This window comes from Crotalus tigris, unplaced genomic scaffold (genome assembly GCF_016545835.1).
Source record: "Crotalus tigris isolate CLP2741 ecotype Arizona unplaced genomic scaffold, ASM1654583v1 scf7180000024151.2778019, whole genome shotgun sequence".
NCBI classification, from domain to species: Eukaryota; Metazoa; Chordata; class Lepidosauria; order Squamata; family Viperidae; genus Crotalus; species Crotalus tigris.
The window spans coordinates 1,847,308-1,872,826 of NW_024100413.1; the positions used below are offsets into that span (position 1 = coordinate 1,847,308).

Here is a 25,519-nt window from a genome sequence, read left to right on the forward strand (position 1 = left end):
AAAAGGAAAATCTCAATCAAGTTTAGCTCAGCTCATAATTTTCTTGGAATTATAGTTCACCAGTGGTTCCTTCTATGAAATTTTTTAACCTCAGTCTAGCCCAGGAGTGTCCAACTTTGGCAACTAAGACTTGAGAACTTCAGCTCCCAGCCGCATGATCTAGTCTATAGTCCTATACTTCCAAGTAATCTCTCATCCAAGCTTTTTAAAACTGGTTACATCAGCAAGGGCAGCATCCTATCTTAACAATGCATCAACTGCAAGAGTAATTGTACCAAGTTCACTGGGTTATCAATGGCACCTGGGAATAATCAGCAATTATAGCTCTGGAGATATTTATTTAAAATTGAAGTCGCTTATGTAATAAAAATATAGTAATACAAACAGCACACATAAAAAATTAAAATATAGCACCATATACCCAAATGGCTCTTTAATAATTGTTCAAAATATTGAAAAACCATGTTTTAGGGTCTATCATTCTACTTCAGATTAGATTGGGACTGAATTAAAACAACATCTTGTAGTTTTGTTTCAACTCTACTTCACGCCTTCCGTTTAACTTTAAATTGAATATTAGTAATACTTTGTCACAATGGAAAATGATCCATGAATAATTGAAACAGGGCATGTAATATGCTTCTACTTAATTCTAAATATGTGTGGGATTTGGGGGGGAGGTGCTTTTGGCTTAGCATAATTCATGAACGTAGCTCTTCTGATTTATAAACCATGGGCTGTCATGTGAACCCAGTCAACTGTAACTCAACAACCAAAATATATGAATATATGAACCCAAACAAGGCTTCAGTTGCTTGGCAAACTGCAAGAGAACTTATCATTTTTGTGCTTAGCCAGCCATCTCATAGACTGTCAAAATAGCAACACAAAATCTAGAGGACTATTTGTTCCCAAGGAAGAAGAAAGAAAGAAAGAAAGAAAGAAAGAAAGAAAGAAAGAAAGAAAGAAAGAAAGAAAGAAAGAAAGAAGTTTGAGGAACTTTATAAAGGAGACTATCATTAATTAATACCATTGAAGAACTGACATTTACATATTTATATAAACCAAAGTTTCATACGATGTGAGCCTTATAATATTTGCATAAAGCATCCCATTAAGCATTCCTGAGAAGCTACATCTTAATATAGCAAGATAATTGTAACAATAAAAAATGTGGAGATAGTGTTTGAATTTGCAAAATTTTCAAACTTTTAACATGTTTCTATATTTAATGGTCAAGATTACATATTATCAAATTCTAAAATATTTTTATTTCTTCAAAATTAAATATATGCAAGAAAAAATTACAGTTTAGAACAAACTCCAGTGCACTATTATGGAATACAAAATGAGAATGCTTTTCAGAATTAACATGTAGCAAACAGCTATAATCTATTTGGTTTTTCAAAAAAAAAAGATGTGAAAACGTATCTGTTGCAGAAATGTACAAAAAAGTTATACTGAATGACCTCAAAACAAGGAGGTTACGGTTAGGGTTGATAAGTGGGCTAATACAGTTTGTTTTATGATCCCTGGAGAGGCATCCCTGTTTTATTAGAAAACTGAAGTTCTCCGCCATTTCAGTCAGCAACTGATGGATACTAGCTATCATTTTATTTGGTTGGTTTTCAGTGCTCACCCAGGTTCATCCAAAACAAGCAAATATATAAGCAAAGGAAAGAAATGAGTTTGTGGTCTCTTGTGGAGGACACATTTAGCTGGAATTCTAATCTTTTCAAAACAGCAGTATATGAGGTTCTCAATAACTGTATTTTCTCTTTCCAAATAAAAGAAACAAACTTACTTCAAAATACCAGTATAAATTACAGCATAATCTTCATTATTTCTTATACATATGGAAGTCATCTTCCTCTAACCAGGGGCTAATTCTTAAGTACATTTTGTTGTGTATCCTCTGATCCATAAAGGAATAAAAAAAGGTGGTGAACACCAGTTTTCCTAAAAAATAAGCCTATAGTAAGTAGTTCTCAAAATACCCATCTATCCTGGTAAATCTTCTAAATAAGTTTAGTAGAACAGAATTGGAAAACAGACTACAGATATATTGCTAACAAGGTGGTGTTTCCTTTACTGAAGCCAAGCATTTGATTCAAAAGAAATTAAGAACTTTCTCATAAGTTTAGGGAAGTTTCCCCAACTTTCTAACATTGTGACCAAGAATCTACAGGTATATTCATTAAATATTTCTCTATATCCAGGATCTTAACTTTTCTATCTGCCTACAATCCTATTGGGCCACTATAAATGCCACTTTGCAGGTTTTGAAGAAAAATCAGGCACAGCATTTGCTCACACAGACTTTGTCTCCCAATCAAGAAAAGTGCTAAGATGATACTACCAATTTATGAGATTTAGGAAAGTAATTTATGACATTCTGTGAGATACTGATATTCAAGAGAGCCTTCAGATTTAATTATTGTCTAAACATTTTAAGACAATGAATCTCCACTAGGAAAGAAATTAAATATTGTTCTGATTTTCCTAACAATATCTCTTCTGTGAAGAAAATAAATCCATGAAGATAACTCTCAGAATGTAATTATAGCAAACATAGTATTCTATCTTGGCCATCCCTTCCAGAGAAAATAACAATATTAAATTATTGCACCTTTTTGTCAAATAAATTAATATCGTTCTTTATTATTTTAAGGTACCCAAAGAACTAATTTTGTCTGAAGTTTCAACTGGGTAAACAAAGCTTGCAAAGCTGTTATTTTGGAGTAACAAAATAATACTGTGCATGAAATGTTGGGATTATCTAAACCAGGGGTGTCAAACTTCTGGCCCACAGGCTGGTTGCATCTTACAGAGGCCGCGCCCACCCCAGCTCCAGCAACGCAAAAACAGTCACGATACCTCGTGAAACGTCGTGGCGAGTTTGACACCCATGATCTGAACAGTTAACATTTAATGGTGTTTCACACTGCCAGAAAAGTTTGGCTTACACATGCAATGGGATAAGCACAATGGACTATACATTAATTATTACAATAATGTTTTCTAATATTATACCTCTGTGAACATAGAAAAGCAGAGCAAAGAAATTCTTAATTTCTGATACAGATAGTCCTTGTTTACTGACTGCTTGTGCAACAACCATTTGAAGTTACAACAGCACTAATAACTTTGTAACTAATCCTTGTCCTTTACGACAATACAATATCTCACAGTTACATGATCTCCATTTGCACACTTCATAACCAGCTTGTAACAGAGTTAAAACACAAGATGGAAGAAATATTGCAGTCACATGATTTTTCACTTAACATCCACATTGCTTCGCTTAACAGCCAAAGGTAAAGGCCATAACCCCAATGCGGCCATGTGATTATCCACTTAGTGACTGCAGTGCTTAGTGACCAAGTTGCCAGTCCCAATTTTGGTTGCTTAGTGAGGACTACTTGTACAGTACATTTCTAAGATATGAAAAAATGCATATAACAAATTTTAATTTGATTTCTGATGGGGCAAAGAAATGTACAACTTCCAATGGAGGTGGAGGTAGATAAATATGAGGAAGATGATGGCGGCTTCACATATTCTAATTCAATTTACATTAAGCATTGTTTAAACATGCCATAGTTAGCAGGAGTAATTAGCAAAGAATGGAACAATCAAAATCCATCATTTGCACAATTAGCATGTGATTTCTATTGAACTGAATATGAATACTGAATTTTTTGTTACGCAAATTGAACCTACATGTCAGAAGGTCTTGAATTTTTAAATCATTATTTAAATCACAATTTGTCTCCTTTCCTTCCCCACCTGGAATGAGAGAACTCAACCAAGTGGCTCATTTCCAGAGTGACCTCTTATAAAACCAGACCATTTTTTCCTTAAATCTATTGGAGGTCACTTGAACTTACGTACATGTGAAAGAACGGTTAATTTACAGTTGTGGCATTCTAAGAAAAAGCAAGCTTAACAAATTGGGGGGAAAAGCCCTTCTGTTTGCATTCTCTGAATTACCTTTTTTCCTTCAAATCCAAGTCACTGCACACCCATAATTCACTCAGAAGCAAATTGGCAGCCATTGCAATCCTTTTAACACAAGCGGAATGGGGATGCCGAGTTCTTGCAGAGCTATGCCTCTTAACCTCAGCCACTTTAAGATGCTGGCTGGGGAATTCTGGGAGTGGGAGGCCACACACATCTTAAAATTGGTTGAGGTTGAGAAACAGTTCAAAGCTACTTGACTGCTGACAGCTGAGATTTCCAAATTAGTTTTTTTAAAAAAGCTGTTCCAGCATTACATCAACTAATCTTAGAAGTCATCAATGCAATACACTACAATTTTAAGACCATTTTCTTCCAAAAAGGGATTCAGTCACTATATCAACCACAGTTGACACAAAAAATATTCCTGGCTATTATCTCAATCAGGGATATAAAAGAGAATCCTATTCAGAAGAATCTCCAAGTTACACACCTGCTCAGTTGGGAAACTAGCCCCATTCATAACAGGGATAAGTACCACATATTTGGCACTGTTCCTTTACACAAGTAAAAAAAAAAAAGGTTGCATTTAAACCATGTGCACTAGTACTTGTTGCCTACATCAAATAAGGGTACTTCTAAAAGATGTGTCAAAAATATGCATATCAAACATCTGCCCAAACATTCTGCACCACAAAGTATGAAGATTTCTAGGATACATTTTTAAACTATTGTCAGAACAAAGTCAATGGACCAGAATAATGTATGAGCATATATTGCCAAAGCACTGACACTGATCTTGATACCCTCAGTTATGCAAGAAAAAAGACTATAGAATAGATCAAAAATAATGATACGAGAACTTCTAAACGCTTAGTTTTTCACGAATACTCTCCGTTTCTCTTTTCTTATGTTCCCAGAAGAGAAAAATTGCTGTGAGACAGAATGATCTATTCATAAATATAATCCAAGCTTTACAAATTGGACAAATTTATATTTCAAACCAAGTAAGACTACAGTGCAGCAAGATCCCCATTCATATTGATGCTTGCTGTCAAAAAAAATGAACCCTCCCCTTCCCAAATTTCTCTGTTCTCATAATAGAAATGTCTCCCTCCTCCATTACCCAAACATCAGCCCCTCTCTTCTGGCACAAAACACGGTTTTTTAGTTCCATACAGCGCTGTCCAAGAGCACAGAGTCCTGTCACTGTGAATTTTCCCTTCATAGTTATAGCAGTTCAAAGACACTACCATGCAAACAGCCTCGCATTTGAATAGCAATGTTCTGTTTCTAAGCTTGCATGACCAAGCTTGGTGGGAGCAGCTGCAGGAAAAGAACCCTCTCATGAAATATCTGAAAATTAGTTTTTATCAAGAGCCAACAATTTATCAAAAAGCAAGGCATAAACAGTAAAAGCTGTCAGATGACAACTCCTTGGGATATATAATAGCGGCCTCTGTAGAACCATTCATTGTTGCCTACAGCTAAACTTCTTGGTATTGAGAGCATTTAATGACATCTGACTGTTTTGATTTATGTCGCCTGAAATCTGGAACAACGAGGGATTTCCCCTGATGCCAGTCAATGCTCCTTAAATCAGTAGTCAGAGGTCGGTGCAACACATCCATCATTATAAGCAACTATGGGAACAATTGCTTATTAATGGACAAGTTAGCATTTATTTCACCCAAAGGACATCCCTATTGAATGTAATACTCTAAGGTGTACAATATAGTTCTGTCTACCACAGGGGGAAAGGAAAATACTTGACGAACTAGAAATAAAGACTGATATAGCACCATCAATATTTATCTGAGCAACTCTCCTGCATTTTAATACACAAGGGCTGAATTTAACTTGGTGAGATTTTGAGGCCTGAGGAGATAGAAGCAATGACACACAATGGCTGGGTCTGAATAATGTGCATAGGAAGGCCAAAACTGAAGATGCAAATGAGGCAACAGGCCTCTAAAGGGTCACTTAGAGGGAAGAGGAGCTTTCTTCTCAGAGATTGCTCTCCTGAAAACTTGGTTTCCAGTACTAGTGGCTTTACCTTTTATAACAATATATAAGGATCACTGGTTTCTCACTGCTATTAGCAATTTATTCCTCAATCAGGCCAATCCTCTAAACACCGGGGTGGGGGGTGGGGAGTGGGAATACCTTCTCACAAGCTGTTATAGGCTACAAGAAAAGCCTAAGGAGCACATGCAATCAATGGAATGGAATGGAATGGAATGGAATAGGATAGGATAGGATAGGATAGGATAGGATAGGATAGGATAGGATAGGATAGAATAGAATAGAATAGAATAGAATAGAATAGAATAGAATAGAATAGAATAGAATAGAATAGAAGCTGGAAGGGACATCGGAGGTCTTCTAGTCCAGCCCCCTGCTCAAGCAGGAGAACCTATATCATCTCTTCTTGGTGATTATCTGATCTCTTCTTAAAAATCTCCAGTGATGAAGTGCCCATGATTTCTGGAGGCAAGCTGTTCCACTGGTTGATTGTCCTCACTGTCAGGTAGTTTCTCCTTAATTCCAGGTTACTTCTCTCTTTGATCAGTTTCCAACCATTGTTTCTCGCCCTTCCCTCTGATGCTCTGGTGAAAAAAGTGACCCCTTCTTCCTTGTGGCAGCCCCTCAGAAACTGGAATACTGCTATCATGTCACCCCTAGTCATTCTTTTCTCTAGACTAGTCAAACCCAAGTCCCGCAGCCGTTCTTCGTATGTTTTAATCTCCAGGCCTTTGATCATCTTAGTTTGCTCTTCTCTGAATTTTTTCCAAACTCTCAACATCTTTTTTGTGATATGGTGACCAAAATTGGCTGCAGTATTCCAGGTGTAGTCTTACTGGAGTTTTATAAAGCAGTACTAATACTTCACATGATCTTGATTCTATGCCTCTGTTTATGTAACCCAGGATTGTATTAGCTTTTTTGGTTGCTGCTACACACTGCTGGTTCATAGTCAAGTGATCATCCACTAGGACTCCAAGGTCCCTCTCACAGTTACTGGTTTTCAGCCAGGTCTCGCCCAGTCTGTACTTGTGATCTCTGGAATCTTATCACATTGACATTCGTATATCCAGAGTTCTCTATGAGAGTAATATAAATGAGAGTCTTCCTCAATATTAATCCTACAACTAATATCCTCAGAATTATGTTCATCTGAATCTTTAAAATGATAAGAGTGAGATCTGCTGTAGTTAGATAATATATTGAACCTGGACTCCATAGTCTTAGTTCAATACCTCAGTCACTACTTTACATTGGTTCTTTATTGCAAAGATTACAAAAACCAGAGTTTCTTACTATTTTTTGGTTAACTTTCTATCATAATATTCACTGTGAAGCAGTAATGACACCTATTACAATATTTAGAGTTGTTAAGGCAGAAAACGGCATTTGCAACACCAGTAGGGATTCAAAGCAAGCTAAAGGTTTTTAATAAGAACATACATCTAATGATTTCACAAAATTCCACCTGAGGTAAACTATGTTACAGAATTTCAAGAAAAGTGAAAATAAACTTTGCAAAATAATTTTGATGGGAAATTGGAGAAGGAAGCCATCAGTTCATATCTACATACTTTGGAATTCAAAGTATCCTATACACACAGACCCAGTCATTTCAGTATCTGCATCAATGGCATCCAATCTCCTATTATAGCTGTTCTGCTGCATTGGCACATCACTCAATGGGCCCTCTGTTTTTTCAAATGGTTTTTTAGAGGTGATATAAGGACTGAATCTGACAAAGCAATAAACAGTGATTCCTGGGCTCCAGAGAGCCATTACATAAATATAGATCAGCTGCCTTCCAAGAAATCAATAGAAACATCCAGTATCCATTAAGTCAAAATGTATATAAAATTCCAATTCTTTTGCACTGTAGAAGTCAAATCGTTTGGTGTATACATGGTTTCATTCTGGTCTTCAATAAAGATTCTAATCTAGTTAAATCGTGTCTAAAAGCCTTCTGACAAGTTAGACCAATTGCTGAATAAGAGGTTAAGTACTTCAAGAGCTAAGATTTAGTGTTGTGTCCTGGTGTGAAGCCCGAGAGGCACAAAAAGTTACATCAAGAATAAAAACACATGTGATAATCTTACATTCTGTCCAAGTTGATATATACTTGTTGATTTATTAAGCAACATAACTTGTTTGATATCAGTTATAATAATAAACAGTATTGGAAAAGTAAAAGCAAACAACAAAATTATTTCATTGTGGGAGCAGTCCAGCTTAAAATGCCACCAACACATATCCAAGGAGATCAATAAATTATGACATGATGTAGAGCTATGTTACTCTCATGCTAACTAAGGGGATTTCAGAATGGTCCCCTCTGATTAATACAATTTTATAGTAAGTTGAAAATCAGCTCAATATTTCTTGCTCAAATGATCTCTGAAAAAAATTGCACTGTTATTAGAAGAGGTAGGGAAGAGAGATCAAAAGTAAAAAATTCTTACTTACCAATGTCATTTCCCAGGCAATTGAAAAAAAAATTAAAAGAATACACCTTTTGAAATTGGAGGACAAAATATCTAAAAGGTCTGCCAGTTTGGGAGACGCAAGAAAGATGGAGAGCCTTGCATGCTAGTTTAATAGAGGCTATATTAATCACTCATGCCACAGAGCATACAAAAATGGCAGAAAAATCCAATAGAAACTGTCAGAATATCATGCTGGTTTTCATTAAATTTGTTGAAAGGGACTCAGCATGGAATTATTAAATGACTTTCAATGGCAAATGACTAGATTGCTTCATCTATTTATAGCGATCATACTCAATCATTATTTTTTTCAAATAATGACATTAAGAGTCTTGTCAGCATTTCTAAGCTAGTCTCATTTTTAAGGATTCATTAAAAGAAACCAAACAGTCTAATTCAGACTAGTCAATAACAATACACAAAAACTATTAAATGGTCACACTTTCACGCCTAATTCTGGATATCATAGTTAATTGTGCTCCAATGTGAGCACAAGATTCTGTCATTCATGCTGGGGAGAAAAGATGATGATGGGTAGGAAACCTAACCAACTATGCTATGCTATGGTATAGTTAGATTTCAATGAACAATACACTTACTTGCATATGCAAAATAATAGCCATAGCCCTTTTTCTTTATATCTTTTGTCCTTTTAATCTCTTCCTTACTATCTAGCAGATCAGAGCTTGCCTTAATTTTTATTATTTGTTTGCCTTAATATTTGCTGTTTGATGTATGTTTTATTCTCATAAGAATACAGATCTCCCAGGAGAGCGATAGACCTATAAAAATGACAGATAATTTCTAAATTGCATTTATAAAAGAACACAAGATTGATAATACTATATTAAACGGCTCTTTGAAGCTGCCAAGTAGTCACCAAGGACAGCCCCATAAAGAATGCACTACAGTAATCTGCACATAAGCTGAATAAGGTATGAGTGACTATGAGCAAGGTCTAACAATCCACGAACACATTAAACTGATGCACAAGATGGAGTTTGAGCTATGGCTACCACCTGCTCTTATACTAGGAGTTGTGAGTCAGACAACCCTCCAAATTGCAATGCAACCCCTTCAATACAAAAGATGGAAAATTCCCAAACCTAGGGTCTCTCAGTCCACAACCACTCAATCTTACAAGAGTTGGGTCTGAACCTGTTTTACTTTACCTGTTCTCTGCCATCTAGACACTGAGAAAAAATTTTAACAGCATCATTTGGAAGGCCCACGTTTGAGATGAATAGTTGAATACTGTTTAGAATACTGAGGATATCTAGCTCTTTGCCTATGTATGATCTCACTAAGTAGTCTTGTAGGAGTTACATAGGAGGGAGGAAAACCCCAAACATTAAGATGCCCCAGAATGCAAGGACATAAGGGGAAAATTTATCCTCTCACCCCCTTAAATTTTGACTGGAACTAGCCCTGGACAAAAGAGAACCTCAGTGCAGCCCATGCCATCCACTCCAAATCCCCAGAAACAGGCAGAATGATCCAGGATCAATGGCATCTAGGCTGCTGCGAGTTCATCAGGAAGCTGAGGCAGAGCAAAAAAAATCACTGCACTGCTATTCTCTTTTACATTATTTTGTGCAAATAAAAACATTGCATTTCAATATGTTTTCTTTACTTAGATAAGCCTTCATTTCCCCAGATTCTTGGCCAACAGTAAAGTTAAGTAGGAAAGGTGCTGTATTACTTAGTTCCCAGTACAAATATATTAAACAGCTACAGGCTTTTTAAAAATGCCCTATAGAAAATAACCATTAATATCTCATTAACAGAAGCTGTTTCAATAATCATCTCATTTCTGCAGCCAATAAATCCATTACAAATTACATACTACATGGCTACTATCTCATATTTATAAGCAGAGCTGCTTGGTCTGCTGAATACTTCAGAAATTTGACTTTATGTTTTTAAAAAGTAATGAACATCATTCATTAATTCCAAATGAATTCAGGATTTCTTTTCACATTAAAAAGCATCTTCAACATTTTATGAATCAAAGCAATCACAAGTCTTGCATTTAAATGTCTGTAAATGGCAATTAATAGCTGCCAACTGCCGAGTTTGAATTGATTAGTGTGTCTCATTTTGCAGCAGTCTCAAATTCATTTATAAGAGTGCATAAGTTTTGCAAAAATAAATTGACTTTCTAAATAGCAAGATGCACAAAGCTTAAGCAGCTGGTTGCTAGAGGCACATGTCAATTCCTCAGTGTAAATGTTACTGAATTTTTTTGCATAAAGATCAAAATTGATGATTCCTGTTTTCATATTGACATTTAGATCAAAAGTTGAAACATTCTTAAAGGGAACAACACATAAAACTGTTACACTTTCAGAGATAATTGAAAGTGAATAAAATTAAACAGTCATAAAAAAAGTGAACTACCTTCATCAAGTCATTATCTGTTATAGAAGTCATAGGTGAGTATATTGGAACTTTCTGAGTACTCTTAGTGATTTTTGGTTGAACTTGGTAACTTGATACAACTAATGAGATAGCTGAGTTTTGCAGCTGTCTCTTAACTATGTTCCCCACTGCCATCAAGGCTTGTTTTAAAAACAGGGTCCAGGTATACCGATCCCAGAATTTTGTAGTGTTTATAGATTTGACTTGGTCTAAAGTGTTCACAATTTTCCAGTTGAAACTGGTTGAATGTGTAGTGAAAACTTTTTATCTTCTGGCTGCTAGTTGATGCTCATGGATGAGGTCTACTAGTTTCTGTTGACTGTCCTAGTTGAATTATCTTGAGTGTATCAGCATGCTGTATGATCTGCTAGTTGATGGGATGACATTAACAGTACATTGGCTTGCAAGAAAATCCCTTAAATTAGAAATCCTAGCTTACATAAAAATGGCCTTTGATTATTTTTGTGACAGACAGAATAATGTGCCAGAACTTATCGGCACTATCCTTAATAGCAGGAATGCTCCTTGTTACATAGATGTGATTAAGGTTGGTAATTGAGCAATCACCTTTTCTATCTTCCTAAAAGTGTCATGTGAAAGCCTTAATTGTCCAAAGACATAATAAGTGGTGGAAGTCAATATCTATAGGCCCATCTGGTAATGACAACGACATTGTTTATTGTTTTAAAATGTTTTAATCATTCTATAATTAAGAACTGTAAGCAGCCCAAAGTCAGTTGGTTGTGTTGGGTGGCTATAGAAAAGGAAGGAAGGAAGGAAGGAAGGAAGGAAGGAAGGAAGGAAGGAAGGAAGGAAGGAAGGAAGGAAGGGGAAAAGTTTTAACTCTGACTGCCAGATGAGTAAGTAGATTAGAATTTCAATTAATGAATGAAATTGAGGGAGGGAAAGAAAAGAGATAAATTGTGAGATTGTGAAACTAAGGGAGGAAGGAAGGTGTAAGAAATCTAAATGAAGATAATCTATTCTTAGATGGAGTCAATGAATATCTACTGTAGGTGAATTATGAATGAAAGAAATAAAATAATAGTAGTAATAATAATAATAATAAGTAGTAGTAGTAATAGTATCCACCTATCTTACCATGGGGCCACTCATTTAAAAGTACATATTATACCACCTATGTTGTTCTGGGTATATATGAAACAGAGAATCCATTGCATGGTTATAGTTGAATGTTATACTCTAAGTCAGTGGTTCTCAACCTTTCTAATGCCGTGACCCCATAATACAGTTCCCCATGTTGTGGTGACCCCCAAGTGGGTGTGGCCACCAATAAGAGGGAGTAGGACAGCTAGGGAAAAGGGAACAAAATGGTGGACAGCATGGTTTGGCGACCCCCATGAAATGGTCGTTCGACCCCAAATGGGGTCCCGACCCACAGGTTGAGAACCACTGCTCTAAGTGAATAGGAAAAAATGGTGAAATGAAGACAGTTTGGGGGCATGCTAACTTAATGTGATCCAGAAGATAAATGTATTATACTAGTCAACATGAGTGGTTGAGAATGAGATGGGACAGAAACAGCTATCAGAAAATGTGAAACTGAATCAATGTTATGATTCTTTGTTGAGTGTCTGCTTGGTGGGGGGAGTCAGTTTCAAATATATAATTTAATCATACTTTTTCCGGCATGCACATGGAAAATGAATGATTTTTTTAAATGATGAAAGGCTGAAAGGCTTAGTGAAAAAATCATGGGCGATGAGAAATTCTGAACATAGGACAGACCATTATTTGGTAGTACCAAACATTGGTACTGGGGGAAAAAATTGATGTGGAAGAAAAACAAAGAAGTGAACTACAGCAAAATAGAATGAATATAAGAATATGAATCTTGTACAAAAAAGCAATAAAAGACCATAAAATTTTCTAATTGGAATCAAATAATATAAGACAAAAAGAACAAATGAGGATATGGAAGAAGCTGCTTCAAACAGTAGCAAAATATATCTAATAAGAAAATTACGAGGGCAATTCGGAAATAAATCTCCATTTGGTTATCAATGACAGACACTCGGAGATACAGAACTTTTATTATACACATTAGAAAACTACAACATTACATTACTTTTCAACATAATCGCCACTCAAATTGAGACACTTAATTTCTTAATCGCCCTCGTAATATATCAAAGACATAGGTAGTTGTGTTTAAAGTAGCCAGGTATAGGAGTATGCTTCCACCCACTGTTATATGAAAGTTGGGCATATTAGAATAAGTTACATGAAGCACAAAAGATAACTTAAGAAGTAGGTATGGTAAAATGGAAGAATTAGAATCAAAAGTAAATGGTTGTTAAATGACTATGATTGGAATACAAAACTGAATGGGAAAAATACAATGAGTGGTTTGCTCAAATAGAAAGAATGAGCAATTAATACAGTTGCATATAAATCCCAAGCTGCTTAAATGTGACAGTTAAAAGTCAGTTCAAAATTAATTAGCTCGTTATAATATAAAAATAGTATGTATTCATTATTTTATACAACTTCAGAAGACATCCAGGCCTAGATTTGATGAAGGAAGAGATTCAGTTATGAGAGAGATTAATATTACTGAACAATTCATCCATTAGTAAATATACTTATAACAACTACTTTCACTGATCTTCCTATGTATATCTGCCTTTAGGGAGAGACATTTTCTTGATGTACTGAGGTTCAAAATCTTCAGAGAAAATTTGCAACTTATTAAGTTTTGTTTGAAATAAATAAATCTTACTTCTATTAATTTAATATTAATTTACAGTAAAACTTATGTTATGAAAGGATTACAAATCAATATATGAGTTTAAAAAGGTTAAGTTGTTTTCATGCAAACACCTAACTTTACAAACATTTTTTTGTTAAATACCACTAGTGAATACAATTGGATTTACAATCATATTTCGTTATTTGAGCAGTTAACATTGTAAGCTATTGTGAAAGCCCAAATGCCTAGATTTTTGACCATCTAGTCATGATTACATCTTAAATAAATAATAATAAGAGATTCAGTTAAGAATATCATTTGCAAAAATACTAATTTTAGTATGTTTAGTCTTGGACCATAAATAAATTTTGATTGATTTATATTAATTTTAGCAATCAGAAGAAAAAGTGTTCTTGACCAGATTCAACAAACCTGTAAACGTCTGAATTGGTAAAACCACATTCTATGGATTAGCAAAACTATGATTTTCATGAAAATTATCTAGAAACATTTTATCAATAAATTCTAGCTAGCCAGAAATATTTCATTAGGCTAACTACTGGAACCCACAACAAACTTTTTCATACAATCCCCACATTCACCAAGGGTGTGCAGAGATAACATACAAAACATTCACATTACTCATTACAGTGTGTCTAAATGTTGTTTAAATAACTTATTATCAAGTTATGCTATCATGCTCATTAAGAAATGGGGTACTTGTTTGGGGGGAAAATGTTGTGCAGAGGAGTGTAGCTAGTTAATGTGGAAGATTCCTATATTGTAGAACAAGATTTAAAAATATGCATATAGATACTGTTCCATTCCCATGTGCTCAGTATAATTTCCTCATTTCCAACTGTGTGAACAGATGCTTAAACCATGACAAATGTGAATGGATGTGAGTGGTACACCGTTCAGCAAGCTGCATATAATCTTTTATTCAGGGAACAAAAGGGAGAAAATATTGCAGGTAAAACAATAATTCCTCAGACCTAAATTCAAGTTACTTTTGAATCCAAATATCAAACCAATCGTCAACCATCCTGGTCCACTATTTTAATTTATTATATAAATACTTTAAAAATATTGAGTACAGCCAATTCAGATAAATATGCAAAACACACAACCCTGGGAAGGAACAGAATTTCATTACATTATCCACTAAAGGTAAGAAAATCATAGTTTCGCTTGCATTGGCAGAAATGATAAAAATGGTAAAAAGTACCCTCTTGCCATTTTAATCATGGACCATAAGGTTGTTATTGACTCATATCAAAAATAAGTACACATAGATAATCGATAAAGTACACAATTCCAATTAGGACATGGACATAAGGTAAATTGTAAAATTAAAGGAATTGGCTACAACAGTGGTTCTCAACCTGTGGTCCATGGACCCCTGGGGGGACCATACTGTGATCACAAGGAATCTGTGAAGGCTTGAAGAAATGTTATGATTTAAATCTTGAGTTAAGTTTGGGTCCATGGTCCGTGGTCCATGGTAAAGAAAAGTTTGAGAACCTCTGAGCTACAACAGTCCTATTCCTTACCTTGCCTTTATTAATAAATATTCTTGTGTGGTCTGAGGAATCCCAGGATCTTTCTGTTAACAACAGTAGTAAAGCTCTATTCTTTAGAGGATCACAGGAAAAAAGGCTATCCCTCCTAAAGCCATTTCCAAGAACCTAGTTTCTCTAATCTAAATAGGGTGCTTAAACACTGTATTATGAATATTAATAATGTAAATGTCATCATTCCAATAAATGAAACCCCTGAAAAGAACTTCAAGGGAAAATTCTTCCTCAAAGAACATTTTATTCAGGAAACAAAGTATTGGCACTTAATTGAACTCAAAAACTAAATTCCCTTCCCCCAGATACAAAGTAACAAAGTGCAATTCCCACCCCTAATAAGCTGTCATAAATCACATTCTCCAATTAGCCTAAAACGAGGGTCTTCTCCCCAGCTCCTCAGCCTGCCAAAATTTATCAGCTCGTCCTTGGGTTCCCACAAAGCAGAGTTATTATTATGGCTACCTGAGTTCGAGCTTTCATTCCAATCTCTCCCCCCTTCTGCACCTAATTTCTAAATACAAGAAAAAGCATGTTAAAGGAAAAGAGAACATGGCTGCATTTTCATTAGTTGTCAGAGTGGGAACATCCAATGTTTGCAGCGCTGACAGTAAATATACATCAGAATTACAGATAAATTTTCTGCCTTTATAATTACTCCTGGACTTGCGCTCTATTTTGCCATCTTAAGAATTTTATATAGCAATGTTCTGTATTTAATTTTGGGACAGCACATATCGCTTGCTTCTATTTCCACTGCATTCAGTTTTTTAATGGTTTTTTTATACATTCGTTTAAAATTAGTTTAAATTATATTTTTAATTAAACAACTATAGGAGGTCAGGTGCAACATATTACCTTTTTGGCATGTTATTATATGCACTATCACATCAATATTCATTATAGTCAATTAAAACATCATAAGTTATAACTTATCGCATGAGGCCAGATACTAATATATATTGTAATTAATATAAATTCAAGGATATTATTTTTCAGCAATATGACCTGAATGAAGTGTAAGCACAAGAAAATGAGATTTAAGTGTTCATGTTTTTACTTCGATAAGAAATAAAATACTGGCTCTACTGATTTTCAGTATCCTGATATATTTTAGTCTTTAATTTTTAATCAAATACCTGAAAACTATAACCAGAACTGTCTGTGAACATATTCTTAAGATTACAACATATATCTTATATTATTTTAGTACACACTATACTATGGTACCTAGCATACATTGTTTTAATATATACACAACTTAGAGAGCTTTAAATGATGAAAGAAAAGAAAGAATAGGAAATGGGGGGAAGAAAATTAGTACTTAGTTTTCATTATAAATCTCCTCCTTGTATCTTATTTTTCCTTTTAGCATATTATCTGAAAAAATTCTACAAAATATCATATAATATTTGTCTATTGTATACAAAGTTCCAGTCGTGGGCAAGATATTCATGATATAATTTTAAATAAATCTTATCTACTATATACTATCTACTAGCTATATAGCTTAAGAATTCGTTTTTCCATGTGCTTCCAAAAAAACCAAACATAGTATTTGAAGAAAACTTGAATATTTTGAAAATCCATACATGGATTGAATCAAATTTAATTTTGTTATTAATATTAATTAGACATTAAGAACTGAACAGAAAAGAACTTTTAATCTGTGCTTTGAAAGTAAAAAGACTGGTTGTGTCCCATGATAAGGAAATGAAGGGTTAAGGTCTACAACACTATATTAGTCCACAACTTTTTTATAAAACACAAACTGATGGCAGGATGCGAAGGCCAGGGGGAGGTCGGAAATTCTGCACACCAGAAGAAACTATATGGAATGGTGGATTACCTGTTATAAAAAGTAACCTGGCTTTAGCAAAACCATTTAATAAAGGATCCAACATCATTGTTCTTGTTGAATTAGGTGATTTGTCAAAAGATTCTGTAATGGAATGTAGTGAGGAAGTGAATCCCCAGGAAGGAAGGTGGTGCATTCCAGAGAAGAGGCAACTCAGCCCAGAAATTATGTGGGAGAGAAAGAGGGTGGAGACAGGCCTCCCTACTAGTTTACAGAGTATATTATAGATGCAGACAATGGAGTTTTAAGTCTTGCAATATTTTATCTATAGGTGTGAAACAATAAAGAACTTAGCACTGAAGAATTGCCATGTATCATTCTTGACTTTGGGCCTCACAGATTCATGTTTTATGGCTGATTTTTCAAATACACATCCTTAAAACTAGCAAGACACATGGACAGCAAAATTTGCATATTTGAAAAGCTGACAAATTTATCAGAATGGGGATTATCAAGTTTTGATATTCTACCTTAAAAATGTGATGTTATCAGCCCTAGAACTCTATCTCCATAAATCAAAGTGGCCATTAATATATTTGTTCCTATATTATTTGACAATTGTTCCTACAGATACATCTAGTCCTCGAGTTACAATCATTCATTTAGTGACTGTTCAATCTTACAATGGCACTGAAAAAAGTGATTTATGCCCATTTTTCACACTTATGACTGTTGAAACATCCCCTTGATCATGTTATGAAAATTCAGACACTTGGCAACTGATATGTACTTATAATGATTGCAATGTCCCAGATTCATGTGATCATCTCTTGTGACTTTCTGACAAGCAAAGTCAATGGGGAAGCCAGATTCACTTAACAAGCATGTTACCAGCTTAACTGCAGTGATTCACTTAACAACTGTGGCAGGAAAGGTTGTAAAATGGGGCACAACTCATTTAACAACTGTCTTGCTTAGCATTGGAGTTTTTGGGCTCAATTGTGGTCGTAAGTCGAGGACTACCTATAATCAGTTACTAATGTTACATTTTATAATTCCATGTCTGAATAAATACACAAGAGATAAATTGTTGCCTTTCAATCCAAGTTAGGATGAGGACTAAGATGCAAAGTGTAATTAACACTCTTCTTAACTAGCCTCAATTAAACACCTGTCTCTCGATTATATACCATTGGGAAAGCAGATGTTTATCTAATTAACACTTCAGCTCTTAGCTGAAGAAATATGCAAGATGTGTGTGTCACAATAATTTTAACCACTCAGTGTTTACCAGGTTCATAAAAATACATTGTTTTATAGGCTACTTGTATATTTCAAGTATGTTCACATTTTAATAGCATTTTATCTTCTATCTGTATTAAACACTTGCGAAAATTTCCTGTTTCACATAAATATTGACTTCAGTGGAGTCATACTTTTGAAGTATATGACTTGCAACTTTACTTCTTACTCCATTTTTTTTTTATTCCTACACTATTAAGGAAAGAAACTCAGTCTGAAGATAACTTACTGAGTGGATTGCTGGAATTCTCTCAATTGTTGATACAAAAACAGATAATTCCTTTTTCTTCTTATGTGATTGTTCTACAGCTTGTTTCATCTGAAATTTAAATACACAACAATACTTTGAAGTCCAGTTGGACTTTTACAATCCATTGCAGTCTTTATTGTTTATCAAATAATTAGATTTTATTGTAAATTCATTTGTATAAATATTGTACTGTTCAATAAAATCTATAAAATCCCTATACAGATTAATTCCATCAAAACTAGCATATTGTATATGAGAGGATGTTCTCCCCCATCTTCAAGGCATGTGTTCCCCAAAGTAATACATTCATTGATTTCCTCCTACCAAAGTTTGTAAATTACTTCTGATTTAAATTACATTTAACTAAATGAAAGGAAGATTTTCTACATAAAACTAAAAGGTATAGTATTCATCTATACCAGTGCTTCTCAACGTTTGTGTGACAGCGACCCCCGCCACACAAACGTGCTGCGCATGCGCGGCGCTGCCCCCATGCACGGCGCGCATGCACGGCAACGCCCCCCGAGGGGGAAAAATGGCGGATCGCCTTGTTTGGCGACCCCCGAGAAATGGTCGATCGACCCCAAATGGGGTCACGACCCATAGGTTGAGAACCGCTGATCTATACCTTAGCATAAGGCAATATAAAGGCTGTACATATATATAAAAAGGAATATGTATGAATTATTTCTGATAATTATATGATATTCCTTATGTATGTTTTACCTGCTTGGGGGATATTTATATAACCAGAGGGGTGTTGTGCGTGTGTATTTATACTGTATATATTTAATTTGCTCTTGGTAATTTTTAAGGATAGGCTTATAATATTTTATGTCTTTTGTTTCTATCTTCACAGTACTTCCTACCCTCTTCTCATTTCTGCTATCAAGAGACTCATTTCTAAATTTATCTATAATATAATATTAGCTCTTCAGTTTGATTAGAATCTAAGGGGAAAATATTTACATCTAAAATATTCTGAAGAAAATTGTCCCTAGAACTAATATATTTGATAATTTGTTTTCATTTCATCTTCCACATGATTGTAATTCTATTAAATTAAGTCATCAGGGAATGTTAATGGATACCTAGGTTGTCATCCTTACTATGTTTCATAATATGGGAGCGTGTGTGTGTGTGAAAGATAAGAGTTTCTATGCTAATTTAAAAAGACATTGCTTAAGAAAGGCAAACTATACCACCCATAAACACATTTTTGAAGAGGGATATGATTCTCAAGGGTTAAAATGTTAGGAATTTTCAAAGTGTAGATAATTGCTTTCTGTGTATGTACAAACTGTGGGTTCCCTGCAGCATAAGATTTTATGGACAATGTCTTTACGCATTCTTAAAGTATCACACAATACATCTACAGTGTATCCAAGTCCTAAACTTTTCTAGCTTCATGTAAAAGCTGCTCAAAAACTTCAAGATAAGTTACAATGAATTCACAGATGTCTTTACAAATCTGTGATGAGGAGAGAGAGGAAGGGTAATTGGGTCAGAGAAGGGTAAGATTAAAAACAATTAGTTGAGAAGAAAGTTAAACTAATTCCTAAATAGCAGAGCAATAGCACTTAGACCTATACACTGCACCATAGTGCTTTATAGCAATCTGGTAGCTTTACAATGTCAGCATATTACCTCCAACAATCTGGGTCCTCATTTTACCGACCTCACAAGGATGAAAGGCTGAGCCAATCTTGAGGCTCTCAAGATAAAACTCAAGACTGGGGCAGAGTTAGCCTGCCATACTGCCACTGCACCACCATTGCCAATGAAGGCAATGAGAGCAAAACAATAAATCTGCATTTGTTTACACAGGACTCAAAACCCATATGTGTCTGCTTCTTTGTAGAGGAACATGAACAAAGCCCATATTGGACCATGTAAGTGGCCTAATAATCCATAATTCTTATTAGAAATTAGAAAATTAAGAAGGCAATAGTATCTGGCATTCAGCTGTGTAAAAATTTTAAATGTAGGACTTTCATATGGCTATCATGGTTGATCTACCCATTCTTCATGAAGAGAGTTACCTTGCTTTAATTTAGAGCAATGACAGACTGGTGGACAAAAAATGTTACCTGATAATCAGCTGGTCCAGGTGTAGCAAAAGCTTCCCTCTTAACTAAATATAACAATCGAGGAACTGTAGATCCAAATGCTCCTTTCTTTTTTGTCTCTGTGAGAACATTTTTAAGGTTGGGTGTTGCAATTCTGTAATTGTGGATATTATAAAATGCAGGACCTGCAAGTGCACAATGAAATTAAGCAGCTTCATTTGAACTGAAATCTTAAGCAAAATAAAATGATATGGATAAACATTTACCATTTCTGAAACCTATAAATATAATTCAATTTCAGTCAAATAAGCTTAAATCAACTAGAATTAAGATTAGCTAATTGAATCAGAATACAATGATGGGAGCCGAGAAATGAGCTGTATCCTTAGATATTTATTTTATTTAAATCTATTTAAATGGCCACTCATCTCACAAATATGACTCTGGGTAGCTGACAAAAGTACAGCTACAGTAATACCACTCAGGTTTCTGACATAAGAGTTTCTTGATTTGAACAGAACTAGGTTACTTCATTTTTATAATTTTAAGTATAGAGTTCTATAATGTATATGGAATAAATTGTATAATTCATAGGTTTGTTCCTTTAAAAAACTATCAAATATAATAACTGCACCCTTTTATTTTTCTTAAGTAAATATACTTCATATTAATATCATATATACTGACAAATAAAGAGTTTTTTTTCTGAATATTTATTTATCTAATTTATACAGTTGCCCATCTCACCAAAAGTGATTCTGGATGATGTACAACAATATTGGTCCAAATAAAAATTCATCTACAAATTGTGGTTAAGTTTTATAGTAATTTAAATTATAATTTGAAGCATTTTTATGATGCACCACCTATTTTAAATTACAATAATGCTCACTTAAATATCGATAAGGAACCCATCCTATATAGATTGCTCTGAACCACAGAACTCTATTAATAAAGAACATTATATCAACTTCAGTATTAAAACTGAACCAATCACCAAAAAAGATCATCGAAATATTAATTCTAGGCACAATATAAACTGGAAAAAGACTAGATCAAATTACTTTCTCATCTTATGTTTTACTACTATGGCAGGGAAAAGCTTACACTGTCACAAAATAGCTGAAGCTTAACAGATTTGGATCTGATAAGGTGTGCTTGTGAAGCCATCTGCAGAGACCTTGAACACCATCTTGACTTCAACAATATAAATCAAAATCTAAAAATACTGATGCAGAAACTCTGTAACTACTTGGAACCAGTGATACACAACTTCATCAGACAGGAAATTCCTTATTTAAGTTTCTCCAAAGTTACAATAAATGCTGTGTTCAGCAAAAAAAAGGTTATGTTAAAGATAAATGACAGACTTCTTGTGGATTAGAGGATATAAGCAAAGGTATGTGCTCAAGGACCCAGAAGGAGAGCAGCAAGAAAAATAAACGTAGAAAGGACAATATATCAGTAGCTGTTTTCAAGGTAAATAAATGAAGGAAGGTCATTGTGTCCTTTAATGATAAATTTCATTTACATTTGCTTGCAGTCAAACATTTCTACAATGAAAATTTGATTCGAAAAATAGAATCTGATAAAATTTGGACTTCCTCAAAATCAATGGAAGGAATGCTTATTCATAGGATAATATTTCCCAAATATCTATAGCTAGCGTATTCAGTAGTTGATTACCTATACAAGCCTCACTCAGTGCTTTGTTTCTTAAAAAAAGACAGCACTCTTGAGAATAATATTAATAGATACTATTTGTCTTAGGAGTGACTGTCATGATGCTGATGACCTCTACAATGTTAGGATAACTAGCATGATCTGCAACACAAGGATAAATAGCTCTTTCAGACTATCAACTAGGGTGACCTTGTCAGAGATGAAAGAGTATGAAGATGTGACATTGACAGTTGCAGCAAGTATATAAAATAAAGTCACACATTTTCAGATAGCTAGAATATTTCCATACTTGGATAATAATAAGTTATTTACTTTTAAAATTCTAAGACCAAAAACCTATACACCTACATTTAAAAGCTCAGCTTTATCTACTTCTTAGCATTTAGTGATATGCAATCCAACAGGTGGTTTGGTGACCTAAGGACACCCCCCCCGCCTCTTTAATCTTTCAACCTTTACATTTTTAATGTGTAATTTTAAGTTGCTTTTATTTCTATTTTAATTGTTTTAATTATGTTTTTATTTGTAAACTTCAGAGAGAGAGAGAATGAGAATGTGCAGTACCTTTTTAAATAATTTTTCTGTCACTTTTGCAAGGTCTGCTTATCTAAGATACACAATTAGTTGACACCCCCCACCCTTCATTTTATGATGTTCCTAGTTCTGAGTCCCATACCTACTGTATCACCAAATTCTAAAGTGAAAATTTAAGACAGGAATGAACCTTACTTTTGATCAGATTAGCTCATTTTCCCAGCATACTTTTCATTTTATTAACATGCATGATGAAACCTTTTTTTTTCTTGGAGATTTTCTACATTTTAATTCTGATGAGCCTATTGACAAATCGATGTTTCCTCTAAAAGAAAGGAATATATTGTGGACGAAAAAATGCCCAAATGCAAGAACTGAAGTTGAATCTGGAATTAAGAGTGTTAGATTACCCATAGGTGCTCTGTGTAACTGTGTTTTTACAGGCAGACAACAGAAACTCTGTTTTTGTGGTCAGCTTGTGATTAGCTGAGAGGCATAGGATTCTATCAAGCTTATAGCTGCTAATGTTGCCAAAATGCACTCTCTTAATCGCTTTGGACTATATTTTTTTTATTCTTTGGTTTTCTTTAAAGATTAAGAACCTTCATAGTGGGAAATGTTTGGGGGAGAGTGTTCTTCAATTCTTTAAAAAAAAGTGCTTCAACTATAAATTTAAAGATTTGCATTTTTGGAATATAAATTAAGAAAATGACTATTGTACATTCTGGAAAGTTCCATGCAGATTAGGGGTTCAGATGGATTTGGCTTAAAATTTTGATATTGATTGAAAGGATTTTCTTTCATGAAAACAACTCTGTTTCACTTGGGTTGATAAAAAGAGTTCAAAGATAAGACATTAGTGGGTACCAGATGGCTATTTTAAAAGAAAAAAAATTGATTCATTGTAACAGGAAACTTTTGAACTCTAATTCTTTATTAAGCATAGTTGCTGTAACTACAGATGAACAAGCCCTATTGAATGAAACTGATTTATAGATGGAATTAAAAATCACAGTTTACATGAAGAAGATGGAAATACTGGATTTACAAATGAAAGATGATGACTCAAAAATTGAAAAAAAAGTACAAATAATAAAACAGGTGAGAGAGTTAGACTATTTCTTTATACTGAATTTACAAGACGTTTTGGTGGAATTGCTATGTTGGAAGCACAAAGTGAGCTTGGTAAAAAGGAGGAAAAGAACTTTGAGAGAGAGAAGAAGAGAGCATAAGAAAGCATCTGCTAGAACTTTCTTTGAGGTTCTAGCATCTGCTAGAGATTGAGGCTGAAAGAAGAAAGAACTCAAAATTAATTTATTTGACCAAGGTTGAAATAATGGGCTACTATTTTGGGAAATATTTAATGACTTCTTGATTAGGACTGGCTAACAATGGTTATTTCTGCTATTATTTGTAGCTGAATTTTGATTATTTGAAGAAAGGAAATGAGAGGGGGATTTATTAAAGGGAAAGGATTCAGATTATGTGAAATAGTTATAATTTCTAATATTTATGTTGTGGATTTCTGATAACCACTACTAGATATTTTGATATTTAATAGGTACAAGGCTTTAGAGCATGGGTCTCCAACCTCTATTTGCAACTGGGCCACAAAAACAGCGAGCAAGTGGGTACGTGTACAAGCACATCCCCACTTGCATGAGCAGTGGGCGTGTGCATGTGTGCCCCATTTGCGTGTACAGTGGGCATGCTGCTCGCACAAATGAAGCTGTGTGCCTGTACACTTGCCAGCCGCTCGCACAGAACCATCCCCCCTGCCTGGTTCACAAAGCCAGAAAGGTTGGGGAACTCTGTTTTAGAGAAAGACTTATAAAAAACTGAGAGAAGATATGAAATGAAAAGATATTTGGTTTTATTTTAAGAGTTAATGATAAATTTTTAATGTTGATTATACTTGCTGGTGGTAAATGGGGAGGGTTTTTTGTAGTTCTATTTTTCTTCTTTTTTCTGTGCCTTTTTATTTTTATTTTCTTTGCTAGATCTATTTTGTAGCTGTATACATCTTACTTGTATAATATAATCACAAATAAAATTATTGAGAGAAAACGATGTTCTATATTTGATTGACCAATGTACTGTTCCCACTGAATTGTTCAGATGGTTCTCCCTTTGCCACAATGAAAAAATTGAAGTTAAGCAGTGTACTTATCTTGCAGAGTAGAATGTTATACATTCTATACATTTTATACATTCAATATATACATATTTTATTCTATACATTATATACAGTATTAGTTCTTGACTTACAACCACAATTGGGACCAGAATTTCCAATTGCCAAGCATCCAAATTTTGATCACATGACCTTGTGGATATTTTGACAGTTATAAGTGCAAGGACTGGTTGTAATTCACTTTTTTTCAGAACCATTGTAACTTTGAACAAATGGTTACAAGTTGAGAACATACTAAATATTGTCAATTTCTTTCACAATGAGATATTCAGAATAAAATTTCCTTTGATTGAGAGAGCATTAAAGAAATTTATAGTATCATTTTTACAGATATAAAAAGAGAACACAGCTAAAACAGGCAGACTCCCACAGCAAAAAATACAACCTCCAATTTTAATTTCCCAGAGGGAAAATGCACCCAGTGGTTGCATCCGTTTCACCATGTGTTACAAAAACTAAAATGTAGAGAGAAGCAGATGGAGGTTAATTACTAAAATCTGACCCTTGAGAAGT

The 25,519-nt window shown here is 34.4% G+C and overlaps 1 protein-coding gene across 2 annotated transcripts in view; it reads right to left on the minus strand.

Moving 5' to 3' along the window:
• STPG2 (sperm tail PG-rich repeat containing 2) overlaps positions 1–25,519 on the minus strand; it is a 193,316-nt gene that overhangs the window by 115,058 nt on the left and 52,739 nt on the right. For both annotated transcript variants that reach the window (XM_039322889.1, XM_039322888.1), the window contains 2 exons: positions 20,617–20,780; positions 18,506–18,595 (listed from right to left, as the gene is read on the minus strand). In XM_039322889.1, coding sequence (XP_039178823.1) covers positions 18,506–18,595; positions 20,617–20,780 — 254 coding nt within the window. The remainder of the gene's footprint in view (positions 1–18,505; positions 18,596–20,616; positions 20,781–25,519) is intronic.